Raw genomic sequence first — 21,136 nt, 5'->3', positions numbered from 1 at the left:
TCCGCTAAAAAACATGGAAACTGCTTTGTTTACATGCGTTTCCCGTTTTATTCTAGAAGTCTCTCAGGCTTTGCTTCCTGCTTGTGTCGGCTCTACCTGCATGTTTCAAACAAACGCCTGAGGAAATCCCATCTCGTTATTGTCCTTACTGCTGTCTGTGTCGTTTATCTCCGCCTCTCCAGCCGGGTGTACAGTTTTCTTCATAACAATGAGAAGCAAAGCAGACAAGGAAATGCATTTTACTGGGAATAATTAGTCCCTCTGAGTGACACTGATTGCTTTCCTGCCTGTCCCTGTCGCTTTCTCTCTGTCTGTGTGCAGCCGCGTATGTCCGTGCGCTTTACGATTACGAAGGCCAGGCGGACGAGGAGCTCTCCTTCTCCGAGGGCGCCGTGATCCGCCTGCTGAACCGCGACACTCAGACGGACGACGGCTTCTGGGAGGGCGAGCTGAACGGCCGGGTGGGGGTGTTCCCCTCCGTGCTGGTGGAGGATCTGACCGAGAACGGGGAGACGAGCGGCGGAGCGCTGAATGACACACAGGTACGGCGACACACAGATCACAGAGGTTGGCCTGTCTGTGTGCAGCTGGAGGAATCTCAGCGGGAAACCGCAGGAAGCAGAGATGGAGTTGAGCTTTAGAGATAATCGACACCTGAGCTGCACATTCAGCGCCATCAGGCTTTCCGTGTATCTGCTGTGCCACTTTGTACCAGGATTCCCCCCCCCTGCTCTCCTTTCCTGTCTGTTCTCCAGCTAATCCATCAGCAGAGTTTACAAACAGTGAAGCAAAATAGTTGCGTTCCTGGTACATCAAAATCCGGCTTTGTAATTAGAGAAAAATGTCCTTATCTGTGGTACCAAGCACTGCCCGATTAGAAGTTTGGCAACAGGAAGGACTTAGCCTCTCCCTTCCTTTGAGCCTGTAGACCAAACATAAGAGGTTTTTGTTACTTTTAAGTGTTACATGAGGGAAAGTGGTTGGGTAATATAGAAGTGGTTTAGTTAATGGCTTATACTGTATACTGTGGAGTCAGTGATGTGAGAAAATAAGAACACTGCCAGAAAGTTTCGCTTATCGATGTTTAATCTCTGGAAACTGATGTAATTTAATTACAGGTGAGCACCAAAATAATCTGTTTTTTTAAATAAATAGAAATAAATACCCCACCTTTTAGTAGCTAGTCTTACCTCTTTGTCCTTTTTTAACTCACTCAGTTTCAGAAAGAAGAAACTCAGTTTCTTCTGTGAGTCTCTAAAAATTGCCCAACTATTGAAATGTTTCAGGGGTTTTTTGTTCAGCCCGTTTCAAGTCACCCCACAGCATCTCAGCAAGACCAAGATCAGTTCCTTATGTCCTCATACATTAGGGAAAAGACAGACTTTTTTATGTGATAAAAGCCAGCTATAAATGTGTAGTTTGCTGAACTCCGTCAATGAAAGAATAGCTTCTTATTGTACAATTGTTTTCATTTTTAATAAATGATACCAACCAAGGATTTCTCCAGTCACTCAGTTTATAAATCAAGAATGGATTGCATTACTTCATGTGTAATAATCTTCGCAATTGAACAAAATGACTACTGAAGTTTCCCCCTCCAAATCGATGTTAATTTCAAGACAGGCAAGAATGAGCTTCAACTATCGTAATTACTTTGTAGTTTGTCTGTTTTATAAATATATAATGTCTTATAAATTTAGTGCTTGCAGAACTTTCTGGAGACGTCCCTTCAACTCTGCCCTTCTGCCACTTGTTTATTTTAGATTTCTCCGTCTTCAAAGTTGCCTTCTTCCCTGCCGCCTTTGCCTCTGTATGATCAGCCTCCCATCAGCCCTTTCACCAGCCCGGAGACCTCCACTCCTCCTCCTCTGCCGCGATCCCCCTCCACTGCGCTCAACGGGGAGCACAAGCTTCCTCTGCCGGCCTCCTCCCACAAGGGACAGCTGTCCTCTCACAGTGAGATTGGCTCAAAACTTTCTTCAAACAGCGTATCGATCGAGAGGGATGGCCGGGTGGAGAGCTTTTCTAATGCTGTATTTTTGTCCGTGTAGATCAAAGCTCTGGCAGGAGTCCAGTGTCTCCAGGATTTCCTCAGGCTCAGCCTCTACGATTCACAGCTGAAGGAGGCGGACCGGGTAAACTACGGCCGGTCGGTATCAAAGACATCCAGGATGTCATTCACATGTTCACTTTTTTTTTTTTTTTGGATGATAAATCATTGAAAGTATTTGTTCAATAATGTTTTCCTCAGTTTTAATTTTGCAACGAAAGAAACAGTATCTATTTTTTTTTTTTTAATTATCTGTTCTTTGGGCAGGAGGATTATGTACACCAGCCCAGCAAATGTTTTGCATAATGCGACGCCATAATTTGTTATAGTGTTAATATGAAGCAAATGATAAATGTGTATGCTTAACATATGTTGTAAAAGAAAAATTTTAGTTTTTTTTTTCACACGGTTTAAATGACTTTTCATCAATAAAGTAAAACTTAAGAAAGAAAGGAAGATAAATCGGAAATATACTTGTTTTTGGGTAAGTTAGCCACCTGCGTGATTGCCTCGCCGTTTCTTCCAACTTGAATCCGTTTTGTTGTGCTGCAGGTGCGAGCCGCTCCGCCTCCACCCAAACAGCAACCAGCTAGGCGACCGCATGAGAAAAGTGACAAAACGGAGGAAGTGGAGATCACGCTGGTGTGACGGATGAGCTTGACAGGTTGACGACGTTGCACAAAAGACGGAAGCATACCATGATGCAGTGAGCGTGAACTGGCTCTGGACTGATGCGAGCGCAAATGAAGCGATGAGAAGTTAATTCGATCGAACCACACCGATACTGCCGGACGCTCTTGCATCTTCTCTCATCCCCGAGCCGAGGAAGAGAAAGTGCAGGGAGGCGGGGTAATGCTTGGCGTGTCCAGTTAAATCAGCTCCATTTTAGCCCTCTAATGAAGTGCAGCATTGCGTTCCTTTGCCCCCCTTCCTTCCAGTCTGGCCTTAAAACGTCGCCTCACACAGCTAGTTAGAGTGTGCTGAGGAGAGGAAGGAGAGATGGGGAACACTTATTGGCGGGGTCTTTTGAAGCTCGCGAGTTATGTGAGGCAGTTCTTCTCTTCTGCACTTTCTAAACCCCTTCAGGACATCTCAGAGCTCAAAACTGGCAAAATATTTTTAAAAGTCAAGCAAAACATACAGCTTGAGACATTTGTCACACTATTAATATTTGTTTTCAGGTATATTTAAAGCCCACAAAAAAGCTATGATTGGTAAAATTAGGAACAAAAGTTCAAATAAGTTAAAAGCCCATGAAGTACATCGGATTGGAGCAGCTGTTACAAATGTTGTTGCTTTATTGGCAGCATTTCATTTAAATCTGTCATATTTTTAATTGAAACCGACTGACATCTTTGATTGAAATCTGTGGAAAAACAGGAAAACTACAAACTGAGGTCAACTCAGTCATGTGGACGAGCTTTAGGTCACCAAACAGTCTGAGAACTGACAGTTACAGCAAAAGGTTAACGGACATTTACCGTGAACATGACATCATGTTAGTTTTTGGTCTTTATTAACAATCGGTTTAAGCGACTCTTTCAGAGGTGGAACAATTCTAGTGATTTTTCTTTTTTTCCAAACAGGAAGTTGCCGCACAAGTTTGAGTTTATTGGAAAAAGTAATTGTCTTCTCAAAATGATTGCACAATAAAATAAAAAAAAAGCAATGTGCCTCAAAAACACAATTATTCTGTCTTTATGTGCAGCAGTGCACATACCAGCTCACATATACATTTAACCCTTGAAATATTTGGCTAAATATCCCATTGGAGAGTTTAACTGTGTTCTTTTAATGACCATCAACCTCTGATATAATTGTGGTTTGATATTGGAACAACTCCTCTTGGCAGAAAACACAGAGGGTCTTTAAACTGGTTGGCTTCCAGGTTTGGATCCAGCTTTGAAGCATGGCCCCGTACGGTTTCAGTCGGGTTGAGGTCAGGACTTTCCGAAGAGGAATTAATGCTAGCCAACAGTTTGTCCCGTTGGCGAACCGGTTTGTGATGCTTCTGACCCTGTGATGGTCACACCAACTTGTGTGCAGCCAAGTCTTGCTTTGAAATTCATTTATCAGTAGTTGTTGTATGTTAAGCCCACCCATTTGAATTCATCCATGAAGGCTCAAAATGAACACAATACATGTTTTCCCACCTTTTCTCAGGGACTACGTCTGATGTTTTGCAAGTTTCGAGGCTCTGTAAAAAAAAAAAAAAAAGAAGACGTGAGGGGGGGGGGACAAAGAAACGAGTCAACTTTTTGTCGGGGTGTTTCAGAGTGCAGAGCAGGACTGAGGGACGTGGACAGAAAACCCAGACGGTGTGGGTTTACTTCCAGCCTCCCTCTCTTTCTCTCGCGCCATATATAGTCATTATCATTATACGTATTTAATGTGTATTAGTACAGTACATTACTGTTGTCATAGGAATGTTTATGCACATGGTTTCATATAGACTAACTGAGCTGAATGGAATACCCTGTCTGATATGTAGTGGAAGTTTTACCTTCATCATGTACTGAAAAGGGTGTTGTAAATAACAGCAGGAAGGAGAGACAGGAGGAGAGAGGAGGAGGAGGAGGAGAAGCAAGAGCCGAGGGAGGCTGGATCCTCTCTTTTCTTGCGCTCACCTCTCTTCCCATCTCCGCTTCACGTCTCTCCTCTCAACGTTCGTTCTGTCATTGGGCAGTCGGTGTGAATCAGTGGCTATAATATACTTACATACAGTTACAATATATTACACACACGAGTTGTTATATCTGCTCTCATTCTGTGCGCTGTGTGGTTTTCCTTTCAAATGACTGATCGAGGAAAGCTGCTGGTGCTTTGAAACGCACCGAATCTGTTGGTATTCACTATGTGCTAGCAAACAAAAAAACAAAAAAAAAAACATTTGTTTGAAACTTTATTAACTGTTTAGGGCCAGAAACAAAGACTGAGTTTTCCTCATTAGAGATCATAGCTCACGTTGCATTGATTTTCTTCATCTGTTCAGCTTCAACATTCATCCATGTTTACTTAACATGATTTTGGTCACATGAAGGACTAAAAATAACACAAATGGAGCTGAGTACCAATTTGTGGTGGGGGTTTTTTGTACTCAAAGTAAATAAATACCCCTCGTCATGTACTATTCAAGCCTTTAAAAGTCCTTCCCCAAAGGGCGTAGTAGCACTTTTATTTATTTGTACCTTCCCTGGAAAGTAGCAGTACCCTCTTCTAGCATCCGCATGGTTAGAGACGACTCTTATAGGCAATTGTAGCGACACATGCAGACATAGGTATGAGTTTCATCTTTTCATACTGACACCCCAGATGCTCTTTAATTAAGGGTGACTGATGCTTAAAACAATGATACTCTTCAAAAGAGGTGACTTTTTGTAATGTCATTTGGTGTTTTTCTTAAATTATGAAAAAAAATTTAATGATTGGTATTTTTCTTTTCTTTTTTTTTTTTGGACTATTGTGATAATGGGAGCTGGTCATTTTTCCCTTTATGCCTTAAATATGTTTGCAGTGTTCACTGTTTTGCATGATTTTGTACCCAAGCAATGATTTAATATCATTTTTTATAAGTCTGAACCACAATTAGCAGAAATAGGATATAGTGTGAAATATATACACATAAAAAATATACAAAACCCTTACATCATACATGGAATTAGTATATACATTTTTTATAACTCATTAAGTCATCAAACTACATTTGCTATCAAGATTAAATAAACTGATACGCAGTGGTGCAAAATGGGGATCCTATGAGGCAAACTGACCTGAAGCAGGAAACCTTGGACTGCTCAAAAAACATAGCAGCTTTAAAAGTCCCTCTTTGAAACACACTGATTGTGAGGATAAATACCCAATTTGGTTTAATGGGTTTATTGAACTGTAAAGCTCCACAATCCAACACCTCTTTGCAGCAGAATTGCAGTACAAAACTTTTTTTTTGTCCTATGTGGTTCCAGAAACAGAAGAAAATTGGCAATATATGTGTATTGATTTATCTTAGTGAAAATTATTATCAGTAATCTTCCAAAGGTGAGTACATTTTCATGTTAACCGAAGCTCTAGTGGGAAGACAAGCCTCTTCCAGTAAGATCTGGGTTCAACTTAACTGGTTTCCCTTTTATAAAGCAGATGAAGGTGATGTGAGGGATGTACCAAAACATTAGCACAGCAGCAGGCTCCGCTTGTTCTCTCTGAAATCTCCCTACAATTGTTTTCAGAGCTGCTATTGAAACCTTCAGATTTAGAGTGGTGGCCCAAGTGCAACGTTTGACTTTTTTTATTTGCCTATCGCCACCTTGAACATGCCTAGCTCTCCTTCTTTTGCCAGTCTCTTTTACCTGCTCCAGGGTTGAGATTTTTATTTTTAATGTTTTTATACGATTCTATATAGCTGATTTGGAGCAGCGCAGCCCGTTAGTATCAGTGATGCGGTGAAACAAACTGGCCTTCTCCCTTCATAGACTGTTGCCGTTGTGACAGTAATGAGAACAGGCGCAAAAGTCTTTCAGCGTATTAATATTGGCTGTACAAAAATAGAGTTTGTATTTATTGTGTACAAAAGTTAATAAATAAAAAATGTTTAAAACACTTGTCTTATTTGTTTGAATAATTGCATGAATGGGTTCAATGTTTGAATATGAAAAAAAAAATTCAAAACATTCAAACTTTTAAATTATTTGCTTCTTATTACCAAAACAATTTCCACAATGCAAGCATAAAGAAAATTCTGCATAGTTTACAGTATTTTTTAGGCCCGAGCAGTGAAGCGATATGAAGGCCTATTGAAATTGTGCTGTAAATTATTATTACTGTAATTAAACACATTCAGTAAGTACACTACTTATGAACATTTAAACGTGGTAGTTGCAGCATCATACTGGACGGATGCTTTTCTACAGATGGAAGCTGGGTGGAGAGGATTGGAAGAAGGGTAGACCTAAATGCATGTCATCCCTGCATGAGTACCTCTTGCTACAAAAAACTTGAATCTGGGGCAGATGTTCTTATTCCAGTAGGACAAAGGCTCAAAACATAAACAGAACTTAGTGGGAGTGGCTCAGAACAGATCATATTCTCATGTTCAAATGGTGCATTGACTGGAGTTGGCTGGATTCTCATCCACACTGCTCACACAAACGTCTTCGTAGGTCAGAACAGACTTTCTCTTCTCTGTCCTGCAGTGGGGGAATTTGGGTGTTCCAGCAGCAAAGTGAGAGGTAATGTGAATCGTGCAGATTCACACTTGGGTACAAATGTAAAAACTGAAAGTAAGAAAAGAGATTGTACAGGCAAAATTATTACACAAGAAAAGTGAAGCTATTAATAATGGCATACTCTGATACAAAGAACTGTAAGAGTAGAAATGGAAAAACTGCAAATGCAAAAGACAGCGGGGATGTTAACACTTAGTTTGTCAGGAATTCATACAGCTGCTGGAAGGAAAGATATGTGGTAATGCTCCTTTGTGAATCTAGGATGCATTGCCCAACACTGATGTTCATTTTGTCAGAGTCCTTCTGTCTCCCACCATCTGCACTGGGTCAAAGAGGCATCCTGGGATGGAGCTGACCTTCCTTTATGAGCTTATCTAAGTGCTTCCTCTCAGGTGTGGATGCTTGTGATTGTAACCTGACAAAATAGGTGTGAATACTTTAGCAAGGTACTGTAAAAGTCAAAGGTTAAAGTAGCTTAGCACAAGTGCATAAATGGATGATTGTGTATGCATAGACATGGTGTGTAATATGTGTGTCTGCCATATTCCAGTCACCAGAAGTGGGCGTGGTCAGGATATCACAGTCTGCAAGCGAAACCAGAGGCCAGAGTTTCCTCACTGGAGGCAACAGAGGACTGCCAGCTCAGAGGAGACGCATTGACTTGTTAGTTAGGTTAATTATTATATTCTCAGAAAAAGTTTTACTCCCTATTTTTATTCCATTTGAAGGTCATAGACCAGGCATGCCCTCCAAAGGAAAAGGCCGGCACTCTTCATACTCCTGCTGTGGCTCATCCTGTGTCAAAATCTATTTGTGCTCCAATCCAGAAGGTACTGTTTTTACATATTTATAAATCTACTCTAATCTGAGCATTTTGTCAATTAGTGGCTTTATTTTTACTTGGTCACAAGTGATTCCTGTTTGTGTTTATGTTGCATGTCAGACAGCGTGATCGAGCGGAGGGCTCTCAGAGAGAAAGTGTTTCCCAGGTTTAGAGAGCGCTGTAGGAGCTTACTGGCACTAGATGTCAGGGTGAGTACCCAGCTCTGAATCACGCTCACTGCACTGAAAACACAACAGCTAAGACGTTTTGAGTGTAAGAACATTACACTTTGACTAAGGACACAAACTTAACTGCACATCAGTTATTTTGTAAATATATATATTTTTTTAGATAGAATGTAATACTTTATTAGAGGTGTGCTAATCGATCGGTCACCGATCATAATGGGCTGATTTTCGTGAAAAAGTGAATGATCGGTGATCTGCATTCTTTGGCTCTTGTTGCCGATACCGATCACCTGCATCTCATTTCCCAGCCTGCCTGTGCAGCTGGTCTCCTCTTTCCTTCAAACTGCGCAAACGCGCAGCAACAAATCCTAAGCGATGTGGAACTATAACGCACTGAGTGAATGGGGACGTTTGCGTGTTGCGGTGGAAAATTGAAGCAGGTCAAAATGCATCAACACAACGAAGCTAATACGACATAAAAACTTGACGGAGTTTGGCTACATCAAGGCTCACGGCAGTAAAAAAGACATATGGAGGATCAGATAGCAGGTAAAGCATCGCACAGCTACAAACACTCACCCAGATTAGCATTACGGTCAGAAAGCTAAACAAATAACCCGCAAAATTATTTAAGTCTTCGAGCTGCTATGTAAGACGCTAGTTCTGCTCTCGTTGTTGAACCGCTGCTACGTGCTACAGGTAAGTAATATTTCACAGACGGAGCGCCGCTTCTGCTCCACCTAGTAGTGACTCTCACACCAAACCTCTGCTTAAAGCTGCAGCATCTAACCTAAAAACATAAATTTTACATACGTATTAAAACTTTCGCTGTCCTAATATGAGACAGATAATCTCTAAAAAAATATTCAATCTCCTCCCTGCTCTGCATAATTACTCTGCTCAGTCAGAAACAGCCACTCAGAACTAGCAGTAATCAGCTAGCCGTCATGCTATCAGGAAGTTTTCATTCAGTAACTCTGGATTGTTTATTGTAATGGAACCTGTATTTGCCTTTGAATGTTAAGTTTTATACTTCAATTTTTTGGCAATGTTGAGAGGTTTATTTTGGCTCTTTGCATTATTTAGCCTCTTCAGAGCCTTCATATGTTATCAGTCTGTTAAAGATAGTATTACTGATAGCAGTACAATTTGCAGAATGTCTGTTTTGTTTAGTTTTCTTCTTGGAAAAAGTTATTAAAAACAAGTTTTTGTCTAAATTAAGGTGAATTCATGGTTCCTTTTTCCACATAATGTAACCGGTAGTGTTTATGATAAAATAATAATAATAATAATATTTATGTGATCGGTATCGGTGATCGGTATGGGCAGGAAAAAACCTGATCGGCACATCTCTATACTTCATGTCTGCATTTGCTGTTTGTTCCAATTCTTATTTTGCATAAATGTGCATCTATGTCTTTAATATTTGGGGTCAAATTCAAGATGTTGCCATTAATTAAGTTTCCATCAGTCAACTAAAAAGCATGAAAATTGAGGTGCAAATTTTACTGTAAGTGATTATTACCAGCTTTATGATTGTATCCATTTTTTTTTATTCCCTGCCTGAAGTCACTCCTGTGAAGGTACAATCAATTCTGCTCAACTTCGCTTAATCACTAATAACAACAAAGACAGTGAGCAGCTGCAATATGGCTGCACTGCGTGCTTTGTGCTCTCAAACATGTGTGTGTGTGTGTGTGCGTGCGTGCGTGCGTGCGTGTGTGGATGCGTGCGGGACTCAAAACCTTCCACGATCCACCGGTCGTGGTGTATCAAAATGTCAAGTCATATTCAATGTTTTAAATAATATTAATGTTAAATAATCTGTTTTCTTCAATAGCTTCCATATTGTGTGCCATATTGACTAGAAATCAGTATGTAACCAAACGCGATCGACTGGTGGATCGTGGAAGGTTTTGAGTCGATCTAGACAGTAAGTGACAAACTGAACACCGCTCAGAGGCTAAAACCAGCGCGTCCTCTTCTGACCCACTTATCGAAATATTCATACATACATACATACGTCCTCTTCTGACCCACTTATCGAAATATTCATACATACATACATACATACATACATACATACATACATACATACATACATACATACATACATATACTTTTGTCGTAGTACATTTTAAAAGAGGGTAGTTTGTTTCATGTAAAAGCATGAATTACCACTTTTTTGTATCAGTTGGTCATAAGGCAAGGTGTTTATTAACATTTGTTTGACAGGAGTGTTCAGTTCGGAAATGTGTTGACATGTGTTCTTGGCTTCATCTCCAAGTGTGCTAATGATGTCACCACCACCAAGACAGTAACCTGTTACCCGAACCAAAAACCCCGGCTTATTGCTGAGGTGAGAGCTCTGCTGAAAGATAGGGTTAGGAAATCTTAAAGGCAGACCTAACAAGAGTTAAATGTTAAAAGCAAGCCCCATAATTGTCCAAAAAAGTATGTGTGTAAAGCTGGGCCTCTTAAGGTTTGAACATTAAAAGCAAGCCCCATAACGGACTAAAAAACTCATGTGTAGAGGTGGACCCTGCAAAGCATAAATGTTAGAAATGTGTGTAAAGGTGGGCCCCACAAAGCATAAATGTTAGAAATGTGTGTAAGGTGGGCCCCACAAAGCATAAATGTTAGAAATGTGTGTAAGGTGGGCCCCACAAAGCATAAATGTTAGAAACGGGCCCTACAAGTGACCCAAAAACTGACATGTAAAATAAAGTTTCAAATTGTGTTTATTGAAGGTGAAGGTATCAAGATTTTTTTTGGGACTGGCCTGATTTTTTTCATAGATCTACGACGTCTAGAAATGGTGGGCCCCTCAACTCACCATTCTACTTTTGGGCCCCGTGAAGTATATAAACCAGAATGCGTGTGTGTGTTAAGTCTCTCTCTCTCTCACACACACACACACGCGCACGCACACACACACACGCGCACGCACGCATACATGTGCACGCACACACACACACACACACACACACACACACACACACACACGATCAGCCCATTGTGAAACGCGTTCTATTCAGCAGCTTGTGTAATTAGGCGTAAACACAAACATCATATATCATTCAGCTTGGTTGTTTGCAGTTGGTGCTTCTGATGAAGTTTTCTGCATCGACTCCCAGTTATGTCTCTTATGTTGTTTTACAGTATGTGTGTGTTTGCTTCTGCAGCTGATCGACCCATTTGAGTCCAGTGATCCTAATTGTTGGCCAGATAGAAACACCAGGCAGCAGCTAATTGAAGAGTGCAGAAAGAACTCAGCTGGACCGTTTCTGCTGGTAAGTGAAACTGCATTGAAGAGAAACTAAATGCACGCTGAATATGGAGATCGAAGCTCGCTCCCACAAGCATTAGGAGCTCTAAACTAAAGGACTACTATAAGTACACAAGCTTCATTACTTGAGCTAAAAGCTGGCGTTTCATCAGAACAAGGATCAATGCTTCAGTCATGATTTTATCTCAATGTGTGCCAGGTCAATTAAGAACTAAAGGGGGTGGGGAGCTTTTATGTAAATCGAATTTTTCGAGCTTTAGGATATAATATACTGTTTTCATTTCCCACAGCAGCCATTCGGGGGTGCCTAAACGCTTGCTCTCACGGCCTGTTTCCTTGAAGTTCCTCCTTGGAGCTGCAGCCTCCAAGCTGAACTTCTGCCTCACAGAGCACCCTTCCCCCACTTAGCTCCTCTCGACTAGCAGCAGCAACAATTAGCAAACACCTGATGAAACTGCACACCTGCTGAGCTCATAGTACAAAATATTCTCAGTCCAGCGCACCTAAGAACAGTTGTAAACGGCATGATGAAGGCGCACCGGTGATGTCAGAAGGAGACAGAGGCCAATTTCAAGGCATAAAATTGTAAAGTCAAATTTATTTTAAGTCATGTTTGATACAAACAGCATGTTTATAAAGTCTAAAGGTAACATAGTTGCTTGTTTGGTGTAGCACTATTAACCTCTCTTTTAACCTTTCTATGCAGGAAAACTAAAATGGAGGGTGGCTTGGGTTCGATATCCATCTGATACCCCAATCGGTGTGTGGCACCACTGACCTAGTTTATGACAAATATGACCCAGAGAAACATTAGAATTTTAGGCAAAATGATTCAGCCTAACTTTATTAAACTAAAATGACATAAAATCTATCTATTTAGTCACCACGATAGACTTTAAAGCCGGAAAACTCAAAATTTAAAGAACATATACCTCTTCACATAAGGCAGAACAAATAAAATATGAATGGTCAGATTTTCCCTTCAACCAGGGCACAACAATAAATGTCCACATACATCAATATACAGTCCTAAACAAATGCAACCCAGTAGGTTTTACTCACGACCTCCAGGAGAGTTGGGAAAACGTTCCAGGCCTGCTAGAAAAAATGAAGAAAAAACATTGAGAACGTTGCAATTCACGCATGCTCTCCTCCCGACTTCCACTGAACGCAGCAGAACAGGTGGTGCTGAAGCGGCTAGCTCACTTAGCTCAGCTCAAATGCTCGTCCCGACTACTTGCGTCTGTCTCCTCTCGTCCCGTCTCTCTCGCGCCGACCAAGCTCCTCCAACTTCTCCCAAATTTTGTCCTCCTGTGTTTTTCCTGGTTTTCTCTCCCTCGAGTCTATATTTTTCCACTTCTTGTCCGCTTGTCTCACCCTTCGTTTTCCACCATTACGGTTCTCCTGTCCTTCTCCTCCCGCCTCCTCTTCTCTCAACCAATCATAAGTCACGCACTGGACGGACTGTCTCAGTGGCCAATCAAATGGCAAAGCCAAATAAAATACAGTGCAGCTTACCTCACACTAACACTTCTTTCAATTGCAATATTTACATAAAATAATGCTCTTAGTTGATTTACAACAATACCGTTTTAATTACCAAGTAAGCTAATTACTCAATAGTTACCTTTATATTATTTATATATTAAAGTAAAGGAAAAAAAACAGTGTATTTCTTTCAGAAACAAAAATATGAAATCCATAGCTATCAACAATGCTATGCAATACTTGAACTATGTAAGATTAACCTTAACATACAGTTATTGCAGTAACCTCAGTTTACCACGGGGCTACAATTGGGTTATAAAATGGCACTATGTGACTGGAAAATGCATAATACTGGCCCTGTAAGAGAAATCAACTAAACTATTTCCCTTTAAAATGAAAAATAAACTAATATAACTCCACTCAGAATACGTGCTTGATTAAATACAAGAGGAAAATGACTGTTTAAAATACAATTTTACAACATAGCCTCAGACTGCTTGTTTTTCAAAAAGTTGAGACAGAAAACTTTGCTGTAAATGATTTTACAAAGCTAAAAAAAAAAAAAAAAAAGCCCATCCTAATCGTAGATTCACAGTAAAAGAGTTGTCACTCCTCTGACTACTATCGCTTTGTGTCCACATGTTGGTGCTACAGGCTCTAGTTGGACACCAGTATGGACCAGCCCATCTGCCCACCCAGGTGGAAGTGTCAGAGTTCCAGCTGCTGCTGCAGGAGAGCCAGCAGGCGGGCGTGGGCACCCGACAGCTGGAGAGGGCGTACCAGAGAGATGAGAACGCTGTTCCTCCTTCCTACCGCCTGACACCTGCCGTGAAATATGTCTGCAGTCCTCTGATGATTACGGTCAACCTTTCATTTGTTGTGTGGCTAACTTTAATTACATGATAGATATTAATCAGTTAACACATACATGTGACAACAAATCTTAGTGTGTTTAACGATAAACCTTTTTAAAAGAAACAAAATATTTTAGTGTATGTGTAAAATATAACATATAATATAGTGCTGGAAAATATAGAAGACAGTCATAATTTATAAAATTAAAAAATACCAGTGTTTTTGCTCAGCAGAGAGAAGAGACGGGAGAAACGGAGAATAACATGTTGTGTGATGAAGATTTGAGGAAGGTGTTGCAGACAGCTGTGAGTCTGTGTGTCCAGAGCAGACGTATGAGTGCAGAGAGAGCCCAAGTCTTCTACAGATCAGGTAAAAACAAGAAAACAAACTCTTTTATTGTGAAAGATTTGTGAAATGTGTAAAGAGAGTCTGCAATCATGGCAGCCTCTGGGATCCCCGAACTTACCTAAAACTTTGCGGGGCATCCAAGATGAAGAATATTCTGGGACTTTGGTGATCATCCCACCGAAGTGTCTTTAGGGTGTAAAAAGGGACAATTAAAAAAATATTACATTTCTAATTACACACTGATTTTTCCATGTCATTTATATAAAGTACAGATGTTATATTTGATGAGTAAAGTCAGTCAGTGGCTTTAACATTTCATCTGTCAGTATTTGAATCTTTGAGTTACTCACACTTCTTTTTAAAAACAAACAATTCATTGCATTTTTGTTCTTTAGTCACTTTGAAATCAGCATTTTGTGCTAAAGCTGACTCCTAAACTTAGATGCCAACAAAGCACTGAAGCTGCTTTTTTATTTTGCAGGTATTAAATTTAACCAATTGTGCTTTACAGAATTTAAATTTATTTTAAGAGAATGCTATCGTGAATATACCTGAATATACCTGATTCTGGGTTGGGTTTTTTTGTCTCTAGCTCTTGATTCAGATCTTCGATTTGCTCTGGAAAACTGCCCTGTTCTGGACATTATCAACAGATGTATGATCTACGTCCACAAGGTCATCAATGCAGATGGAGAAAGAGGAAGTCAACAGAGAAACTCAGAGCTGCAACCAGCGTTGAAGGTAGGAGTTTATCCAAAAGGAGACATTTCAGAAAGAACTCATTTTAGCGGAGGTATCAAAACATTACAGTTTAAAGTTAAATCAAAACGTAAGTGAAATTTTAAATGTTGACCAATGTACAAATGCGACAGGGGTCGATTTTCCTTCATGTTCATCTTAAATTTGCAGGCCGACCCGTGTGAGCAGACCTCTTTGAAGACTGTGCCCACTCCATCTGAGTTATTATCACAGCTGTGTGACAGCTTCCTCCCTGCTCTGCTCACTTCCCGCCAACTTATCCTCTACACCACCACCACCGAGTGTGACCGCCGCCATGGCTACACCACGGCCAGGAGGCGGGCCTACGCAGACTCTCTGTGCCAGCAGGTTTTCTCAGACCTCATGGTGTTGACTGACGGCCCGAACATTCCTCGGGTCAAAGGGCAAGCTCATGTTATTGATGCCCCATCCAGAGAGCAGGCCGAGCAGGAGCAGCTGTGCTGCACCCTAGCTCAGTTTTACAAAATTATTCGGCCAGAAGAGGAAAAGGTGAGAATTATTTTTATTTTATTTTTTATTTTTTGCATGTTTCATTATTGTTGTTCTTGTCATACTGTAATGTAATATTTAACCTCATGCCAAATGACGCTTCAGTTTTCTTTTTCCTCTTTTTGCTTGTAGATCAGTGCTTATGTGAAAGGCATGGATCAACAGCGCCCACTAATGGTGAGTGGAGGACCGTGCACAGGGAAGACTGTGTTAGTCGCACACTGCGCTGAACAGGTCAGTGGACAGTGAAATGAAACGTGATTCCAAGAGGAGACAAATATATTTTAATTTGCTTCACGAAATATTATGAAACACATTTAGTCCATATGAAAAGAATAAGTTGTTTAAGTTTAAGATAATTTATATTTTATGTATTTATATATGGTGCAACAATTTTTGTTTCCTTTTGCTATAATTTTTGCACAGTGGTAGATATTTGCCATTTTAGGTTTAACTATTTAATAATTTTTTAAGAGAAAAATGTTGATGCAACTTAACATAAACTGCTTTTCAGATCTCAGTTTTATGTGTCACAAGTATTCTTGTCAAGATTTTTTTTTTCCATCTTAAATTTTAACATAAATAATAAAAGAAAACCAGACCTGAATTCAAGAGAACATTGTTGATTTTTAGAAATAAAAATACATTTTATGTTCCACAGATCAATGTTTGGCTTCCAGACTGTGATCCAGTGGTGATCAGCTGCTTTTGCAACCTTTCATTCAGTACATCTCCTAAGCATCTGCTCTCCAGTATCTGTCACCAGATAGCTCACAGATATGAGGAGCAGTCACTCAGCCAGCTGCAGCCTGAGGCCTGGCCCTACAGAAACACAAATGATTGCAGCTGCGAGACTAACTACACCTCAGTATCTGCTCTGGATCCTCACAATGACTGCCACCGTGGAAGACAGATCTGTGATAATGACCCAGGTTTCTGTAAAACACCAGATTCTCAAGAACTCGATTCTAGCATCATAAAAGTGGATGTTTCTCTGTCTGAACTTGAAGAGCATCTTGTGTTCATTCTAACCCAACTTCCTTCCACAAAACATCCTCTCGTTCTCATCCTCGATGGCTTGGATCAACTGGAAAACAACGTTGGTGCTCAGATTATCAGCAGCATCCCTTCCCCGCTCCCTGATGCCGTCAAACTCATTGTCACAGTCTCCTCCAGCAGAACAGATCTCCTGCAAGCCATCAAGCTACACTATCCCCAGCAAGGCAGTCGTTCTCCCTCTGCATCAGAGGACGACCACAGTGAGGAGCAAACCGGATGCGCTTCTGTACAGCTCCAATTGGTGGACAGGAAACAGTGTGCGAAGCTTTTGGAATCGCTACTGAACAGTTCAGGAAGGAAGGTGACATCAGGACAGCAAGCGCTGGTGAACCAGGCGCTGACCTCCTGCTCTCTGCCTCTCTATGTCCGACTCCTACATGCACACACTTCACTGTGGCACTCTGGTATGACTAAAACAAAAACCACTTGCACCCTGTTGTATGTGGTTTTCGATGCAGTGTGTAGTTTTTTTCTTGATAGGATTTCACAAACTGAAAAACTGAAAGTTTTAAGCATGTTATAGAAATTATTCTAGCTTTTCTGTGTTTTGTCCATATGCACTTTTAAAACACCTTTTTCTTCTCAATGATCATTGTCATTAAAAGGTTTCAGCAAATTATTTAGTTGAAATTTCTTTCAGGCTTTGTACACAAATTTCAATTTGTATTGCTTAATGGACTGTTCATGGGGTGTTCTTGCATCTATTAGTACCAGCAGTTAAAACTTTTTATATCTAATTTGTCTTTTCTTATCAGATTCAGATGTGACCGAGTCGTCTCTCCCTGATGGCATCCATTCGTCTGTCTCTGCTCTCTTGGATCGCTTGGAACAGAAGCACGGCTCGTCCCTGGTGGCTCGATTGGCCTCGTATGTCTCCCTCTCCAGGACCGGGCTCTCTGAGTCGGAGCTTGTGGATCTGCTGTCCTGTGATTATGACGGCCCAGGTGAACGTGAAGGACCAATTTCACAGGTTGACGTTGAGAGGCTTCTTATGGATTTGAAAAACTTTCTAATCAAACGGCCAGTCGCTGACTTTCAGGTTCTGTTTTGGGTGAGCCGGCATTTCAAGCTTGTCGTGACTAAAAGGTATCTGGGCACTCATGGGGCGAGGAGGAAGATCCATTCAGAGATGGTGGACTATTTCAGCGGGAGACGGGTTGGTAGAAATGAAAAACCATTTGTTGTAAGTCTTGCATCTGATCCAGAACATGAACAAGTGAGTCAGCCATTTATTTTCCCTGTTGCAGAAGATGTTTGTCGGGTGAACATGAGAAAGATCCTAGAGTTGCCGCATCATTTGCAACAAAGTGGGAGGTTGGAAGAACTGGAACTTGAGTTGCTAATGTCTTTAGGGTTTCATCAAGCCATGGTTCAAGCTGGCATGCTGAGTGATCTGGTAGCCATGTTGAAGGCGTATGATGGCTCAACAAAGTTTTTAAGAGAAAGATGGCTTATAGCAAGCACATTAAAGTCCTCTGCTTGCTTCTTGCAGAGCTCACCCCTGCAGCTGCCCACAGTGATGGAGACAAACCTCCTCCCTTACCTGGATGTTTTTCCTGCCTTTGAGGGATACGTACGAGACATCAGGCAGGACAGGAAGAAGAAGGGAAAAGGAGTAGGACTGGTGCTTTGTCCCACTCCCTGTTCTGTTCTCCCCATTTGCTATGTAGGACCCAATCTTAAAACCAGAACAAGCAGAGTTGCAGAAATTGCATGTACAGAATGTGATGTTGTGGCAGAGGTCATGGATGATGGTTCTGCCTGGATTTGGACGGGTTCAATTTGTGATTTTTACAAGCTGTCACTTATCCAGGATCAACGGGAGTTAAAGTTTGCAGGAGTTAAAAGTGACTGCAAATTCCTATTGCTTTCCACGCAATGCAGCAAACTCTTTTTGTGGGACGGGGCAAATCCAGAGAGTCTTACAGAGGTGAAGGAATCTCTGAAACTGGAGTCTGAATCAAGTCAAACTCTGAGTACGATTGAGGGATTCGTCTCGTGTCAGGAAATGATCTGCATGTGGTGGAAAAAGGAGAGTTTTGTCAGTGTGCTTGATATTGCCAACAATACCTCTACTCGTTTTCAGTGCGAGAGGTCTGTGATCTGTTTGGCTGCCTCCTTAAGGAGTTTCAGCCTTTACTGTGGACAAGAGGATGGCACAGTGTCAAGATTTGATCTGACAACCAGCCGTCTTCTTGGCACCTGTTTAAACTCAACCAACAGTGCAATTATGCAGATAATCCTCCATGAAGAGGAGCAAGAAATCGCATGTGTGGACAGGAGTGGGAGTGTAGCCTTATGGGACGTTGCTGATAAAAAGCAAGCACCCAAACTTCTCAAAGAAAGCTTCAATCAGGGTAAGTCTTCTAGCATTCTCAACACAGATTATTCCAAAGCCACCAGCACTCTTTTGGTGTGTCAAATTCACCAGGTGACATTGTGGAATACATTTAACTGGGAGATGTGGGACCAGTTCTTGGCTCCGCAAGAGAAAGCCTTTTCTCAAGCGGTTCTCTCCCTGGACGGGCACCATTTCCTGGCTTTGTTGGACCGTTTGACAATCATCTTGGTGTGGGGGGTCAGCACTGGTGAGTGTGTCCTTTCTTTAGAAACAAACAGACATCCCCTCTCGCTTCTCAAAACAGCCTCGGATATTGTTTGCGTGAGTCGTGATGGATGTCTGATAGTCTGGGACTCCGAGATGGTCAATGCTGCAGGTAAAGCAACAAAAATGAGGAGTGAAGTTAAAGGCATGGCAGTGGAGCAAACAGGAAAATGCTTCTACACCACAGATGGGTCAGAGAACGTCTGGAGGTGGAGTTTAGATGTTGGATTTCCACAATTTACCTTCCTGCATGCCGGTGCAGTGGAAAAAATACAGCTTTCTCCAAACAACAGCCACCTTCTCGCTCTCTCTGCAGGGGAAATTTACGTCTGGCAGACAGAAACAGGTGAGAACATTGCCCGTATCAACGGTGGCAGTGCTGCAGATGTGCTGATCACTCCCAGTAGTAAATTTGGAGTGAGCATTTCTAAGCACGGCCTCTCTCATGTTTGGAAGTTGCCACACGGAACTATTGTGTGCAACATTCATCAGTATCTGTCAGACGCACAAGTATCAGCTGAGGGGACCTTTCTTGTTGGCCTCTGCAATGGAGACCTGCTGGCTGCCAGTCTGTGGTCTGGTTCAATCAGCAAGCGCTTCTCCTGTGCAGAAAACTCAGAGCATGTTGTTGCTTTCCAGTGTCTTTTAGACCATCCGAACTTTGTGGTGGTGCTGACTGCTTCTGGAGCGGTGTACACCTGGAAGCTGTCAGAGGAGACAGTATGCCGGCACTTTCAGCTGCCACGTAGGTTCCACTGTCAGCCACAAGACTTTCAAATGTTGCCTGATGGGAACTATGCACTGCTGTCCATTGATCATAACTCCATTAACTTCTTAGATCTATCTCAGGTCAAGCTGTGCTCCTTGAAAGCCGATGGTCCTGTCATCAAGGCTTGCTTGGACAAAACTGGATGCTATGTTGTGTACGTATGCAACCCGAGGAGCCAGGAGCAGAGCTGTGCATGCTACCTGCACTCGAAGCTCATCCTTACAATCGTGCGGCTTTTGGACAGGGAGAGGATAGGAAGGATACATCTGCATAGGAATCCGTCAGCTCTGACTGTTAGCAAGCAGCAAGGCGTGTTTGTGGGTTATGAGGACGGGTCTGTAGGTGTGTTCTCTGTTTTTGATGCTACAATTGATAAAGAGTTAGTCTGGGACAGAGAGAGTTTAAAATCAGAACCAATAAAATGTCCCTTTGACAGAGAACCTATGAGCTGTTTTTATCAGTCGAAACCCAATATTACATGGTCTTGAGGCTACTGTATCTGCTCACATACAACGTAAACAAAATGACTGGAGGTGTTTTTTTGCCCTTCACCTGTTTTGTAAATTTTTTTTTCCTGTCACCATGCATAGTTTTTTCAACGGGGAGCCGTCTGACATGGGACCTCTCAAACTAAATAGGTTAATTTGTCATCATCAAGAAGATGTTTTGTAACTACTTTGACAACTGGCGATGTAAAAATGTTTTAAATTTTCTTGTGTGGTGTCTGAAAGCACATTATGCCTTATTGCATGTTAGGTCTTATTATATTTTTTGGTCTCAGTAAAACATCTTAGAAAGTTCAATTAATATAAATAAAGTTTTAACATAGTTTCTAATGTCTCCAAAAACCCAAAATGTCCATGGGGCAGGGTGCAACTGAAACTGTTATCTATTTTTCTTTTTTTCTTTGTGTGTGTGTGTGTGCGTGTGTGTCTTCTTCCTCACTGAGTGCCCTTTTAACCCATATTGGTACAGGACAATCTTCTCTTTATTGTGCATATAAGCTAAATGCAACTCTCAGATTGAATTTGTTCAGTTTCATTTTTGCTTAAATACAATTGTATTTGATATGATCATGTTTTTTGTAATATTTAATTATATTAAAAATCATCATAAAACATCTGTCTCAGTCTCGATCTAAAAAGTGTTTAAAAACACTTAATTTGCTGATGAT

At 41.3% G+C, this 21,136-nt stretch overlaps 2 protein-coding genes across 7 annotated transcripts in view; both read left to right on the top strand.

Moving 5' to 3' along the window:
• The window catches only part of fchsd2 (FCH and double SH3 domains 2), a 69,484-nt gene extending 62,841 nt beyond the window's left edge, over positions 1–6,643 (top strand). For all 6 annotated transcript variants that reach the window (XM_008425540.3, XM_008425543.3, XM_008425541.3 and 3 more), the window contains 4 exons: positions 322–542; positions 1,764–1,956; positions 2,052–2,149; positions 2,603–6,643. In XM_008425540.3, coding sequence (XP_008423762.1) covers positions 322–542; positions 1,764–1,956; positions 2,052–2,149; positions 2,603–2,698 — 608 coding nt within the window. In that variant the 3' untranslated portion in view covers positions 2,699–6,643. The remainder of the gene's footprint in view (positions 1–321; positions 543–1,763; positions 1,957–2,051; positions 2,150–2,602) is intronic.
• Positions 6,644–6,816: 173 nt separating this feature from the next.
• On the top strand, positions 6,817–21,084 carry LOC103460960 (NACHT and WD repeat domain-containing protein 2). The gene is made up of 10 exons (XM_081614561.1): positions 6,817–8,099; positions 8,213–8,301; positions 11,466–11,573; positions 13,712–13,918; positions 14,146–14,281; positions 14,853–15,001; positions 15,170–15,529; positions 15,662–15,763; positions 16,191–16,992; positions 17,344–21,084. The coding sequence occupies exons 1-10, from the start codon at positions 8,012–8,014 to the stop codon at positions 20,448–20,450; spliced, it is 5,148 nt and encodes a 1,715-aa protein (XP_081470687.1). The 5' UTR covers positions 6,817–8,011; the 3' UTR covers positions 20,451–21,084.
• Positions 21,085–21,136: the final 52 nt, after the last annotated feature.

The sequence above is a fragment of the Poecilia reticulata genome, chromosome 13, assembly GCF_904066995.2.
Source record: "Poecilia reticulata chromosome 13, P_reticulata-male-v2, whole genome shotgun sequence".
Taxonomy (NCBI): domain Eukaryota; kingdom Metazoa; phylum Chordata; class Actinopteri; order Cyprinodontiformes; family Poeciliidae; genus Poecilia; species Poecilia reticulata.
This window is presented reverse-complemented; position numbering and strand designations above follow the sequence as displayed.

Coding starts and splice junctions, on each gene's coding strand:
- LOC103460960 (XM_081614561.1), top strand. CDS start 8,012: ATGCCCTCCAAAGGAAAAGGCCGGCACTCTTCATACTCCTGCTGTGGC. Junction 8,302..11,465: donor TACTGGCACTAGATGTCAGG/GTGAGTACCCAG, acceptor TTGCTTCTGCAG/CTGATCGACCCATTTGAGTC. Junction 13,919..14,145: donor GCAGTCCTCTGATGATTACG/GTCAACCTTTCA, acceptor TTTGCTCAGCAG/AGAGAAGAGACGGGAGAAAC.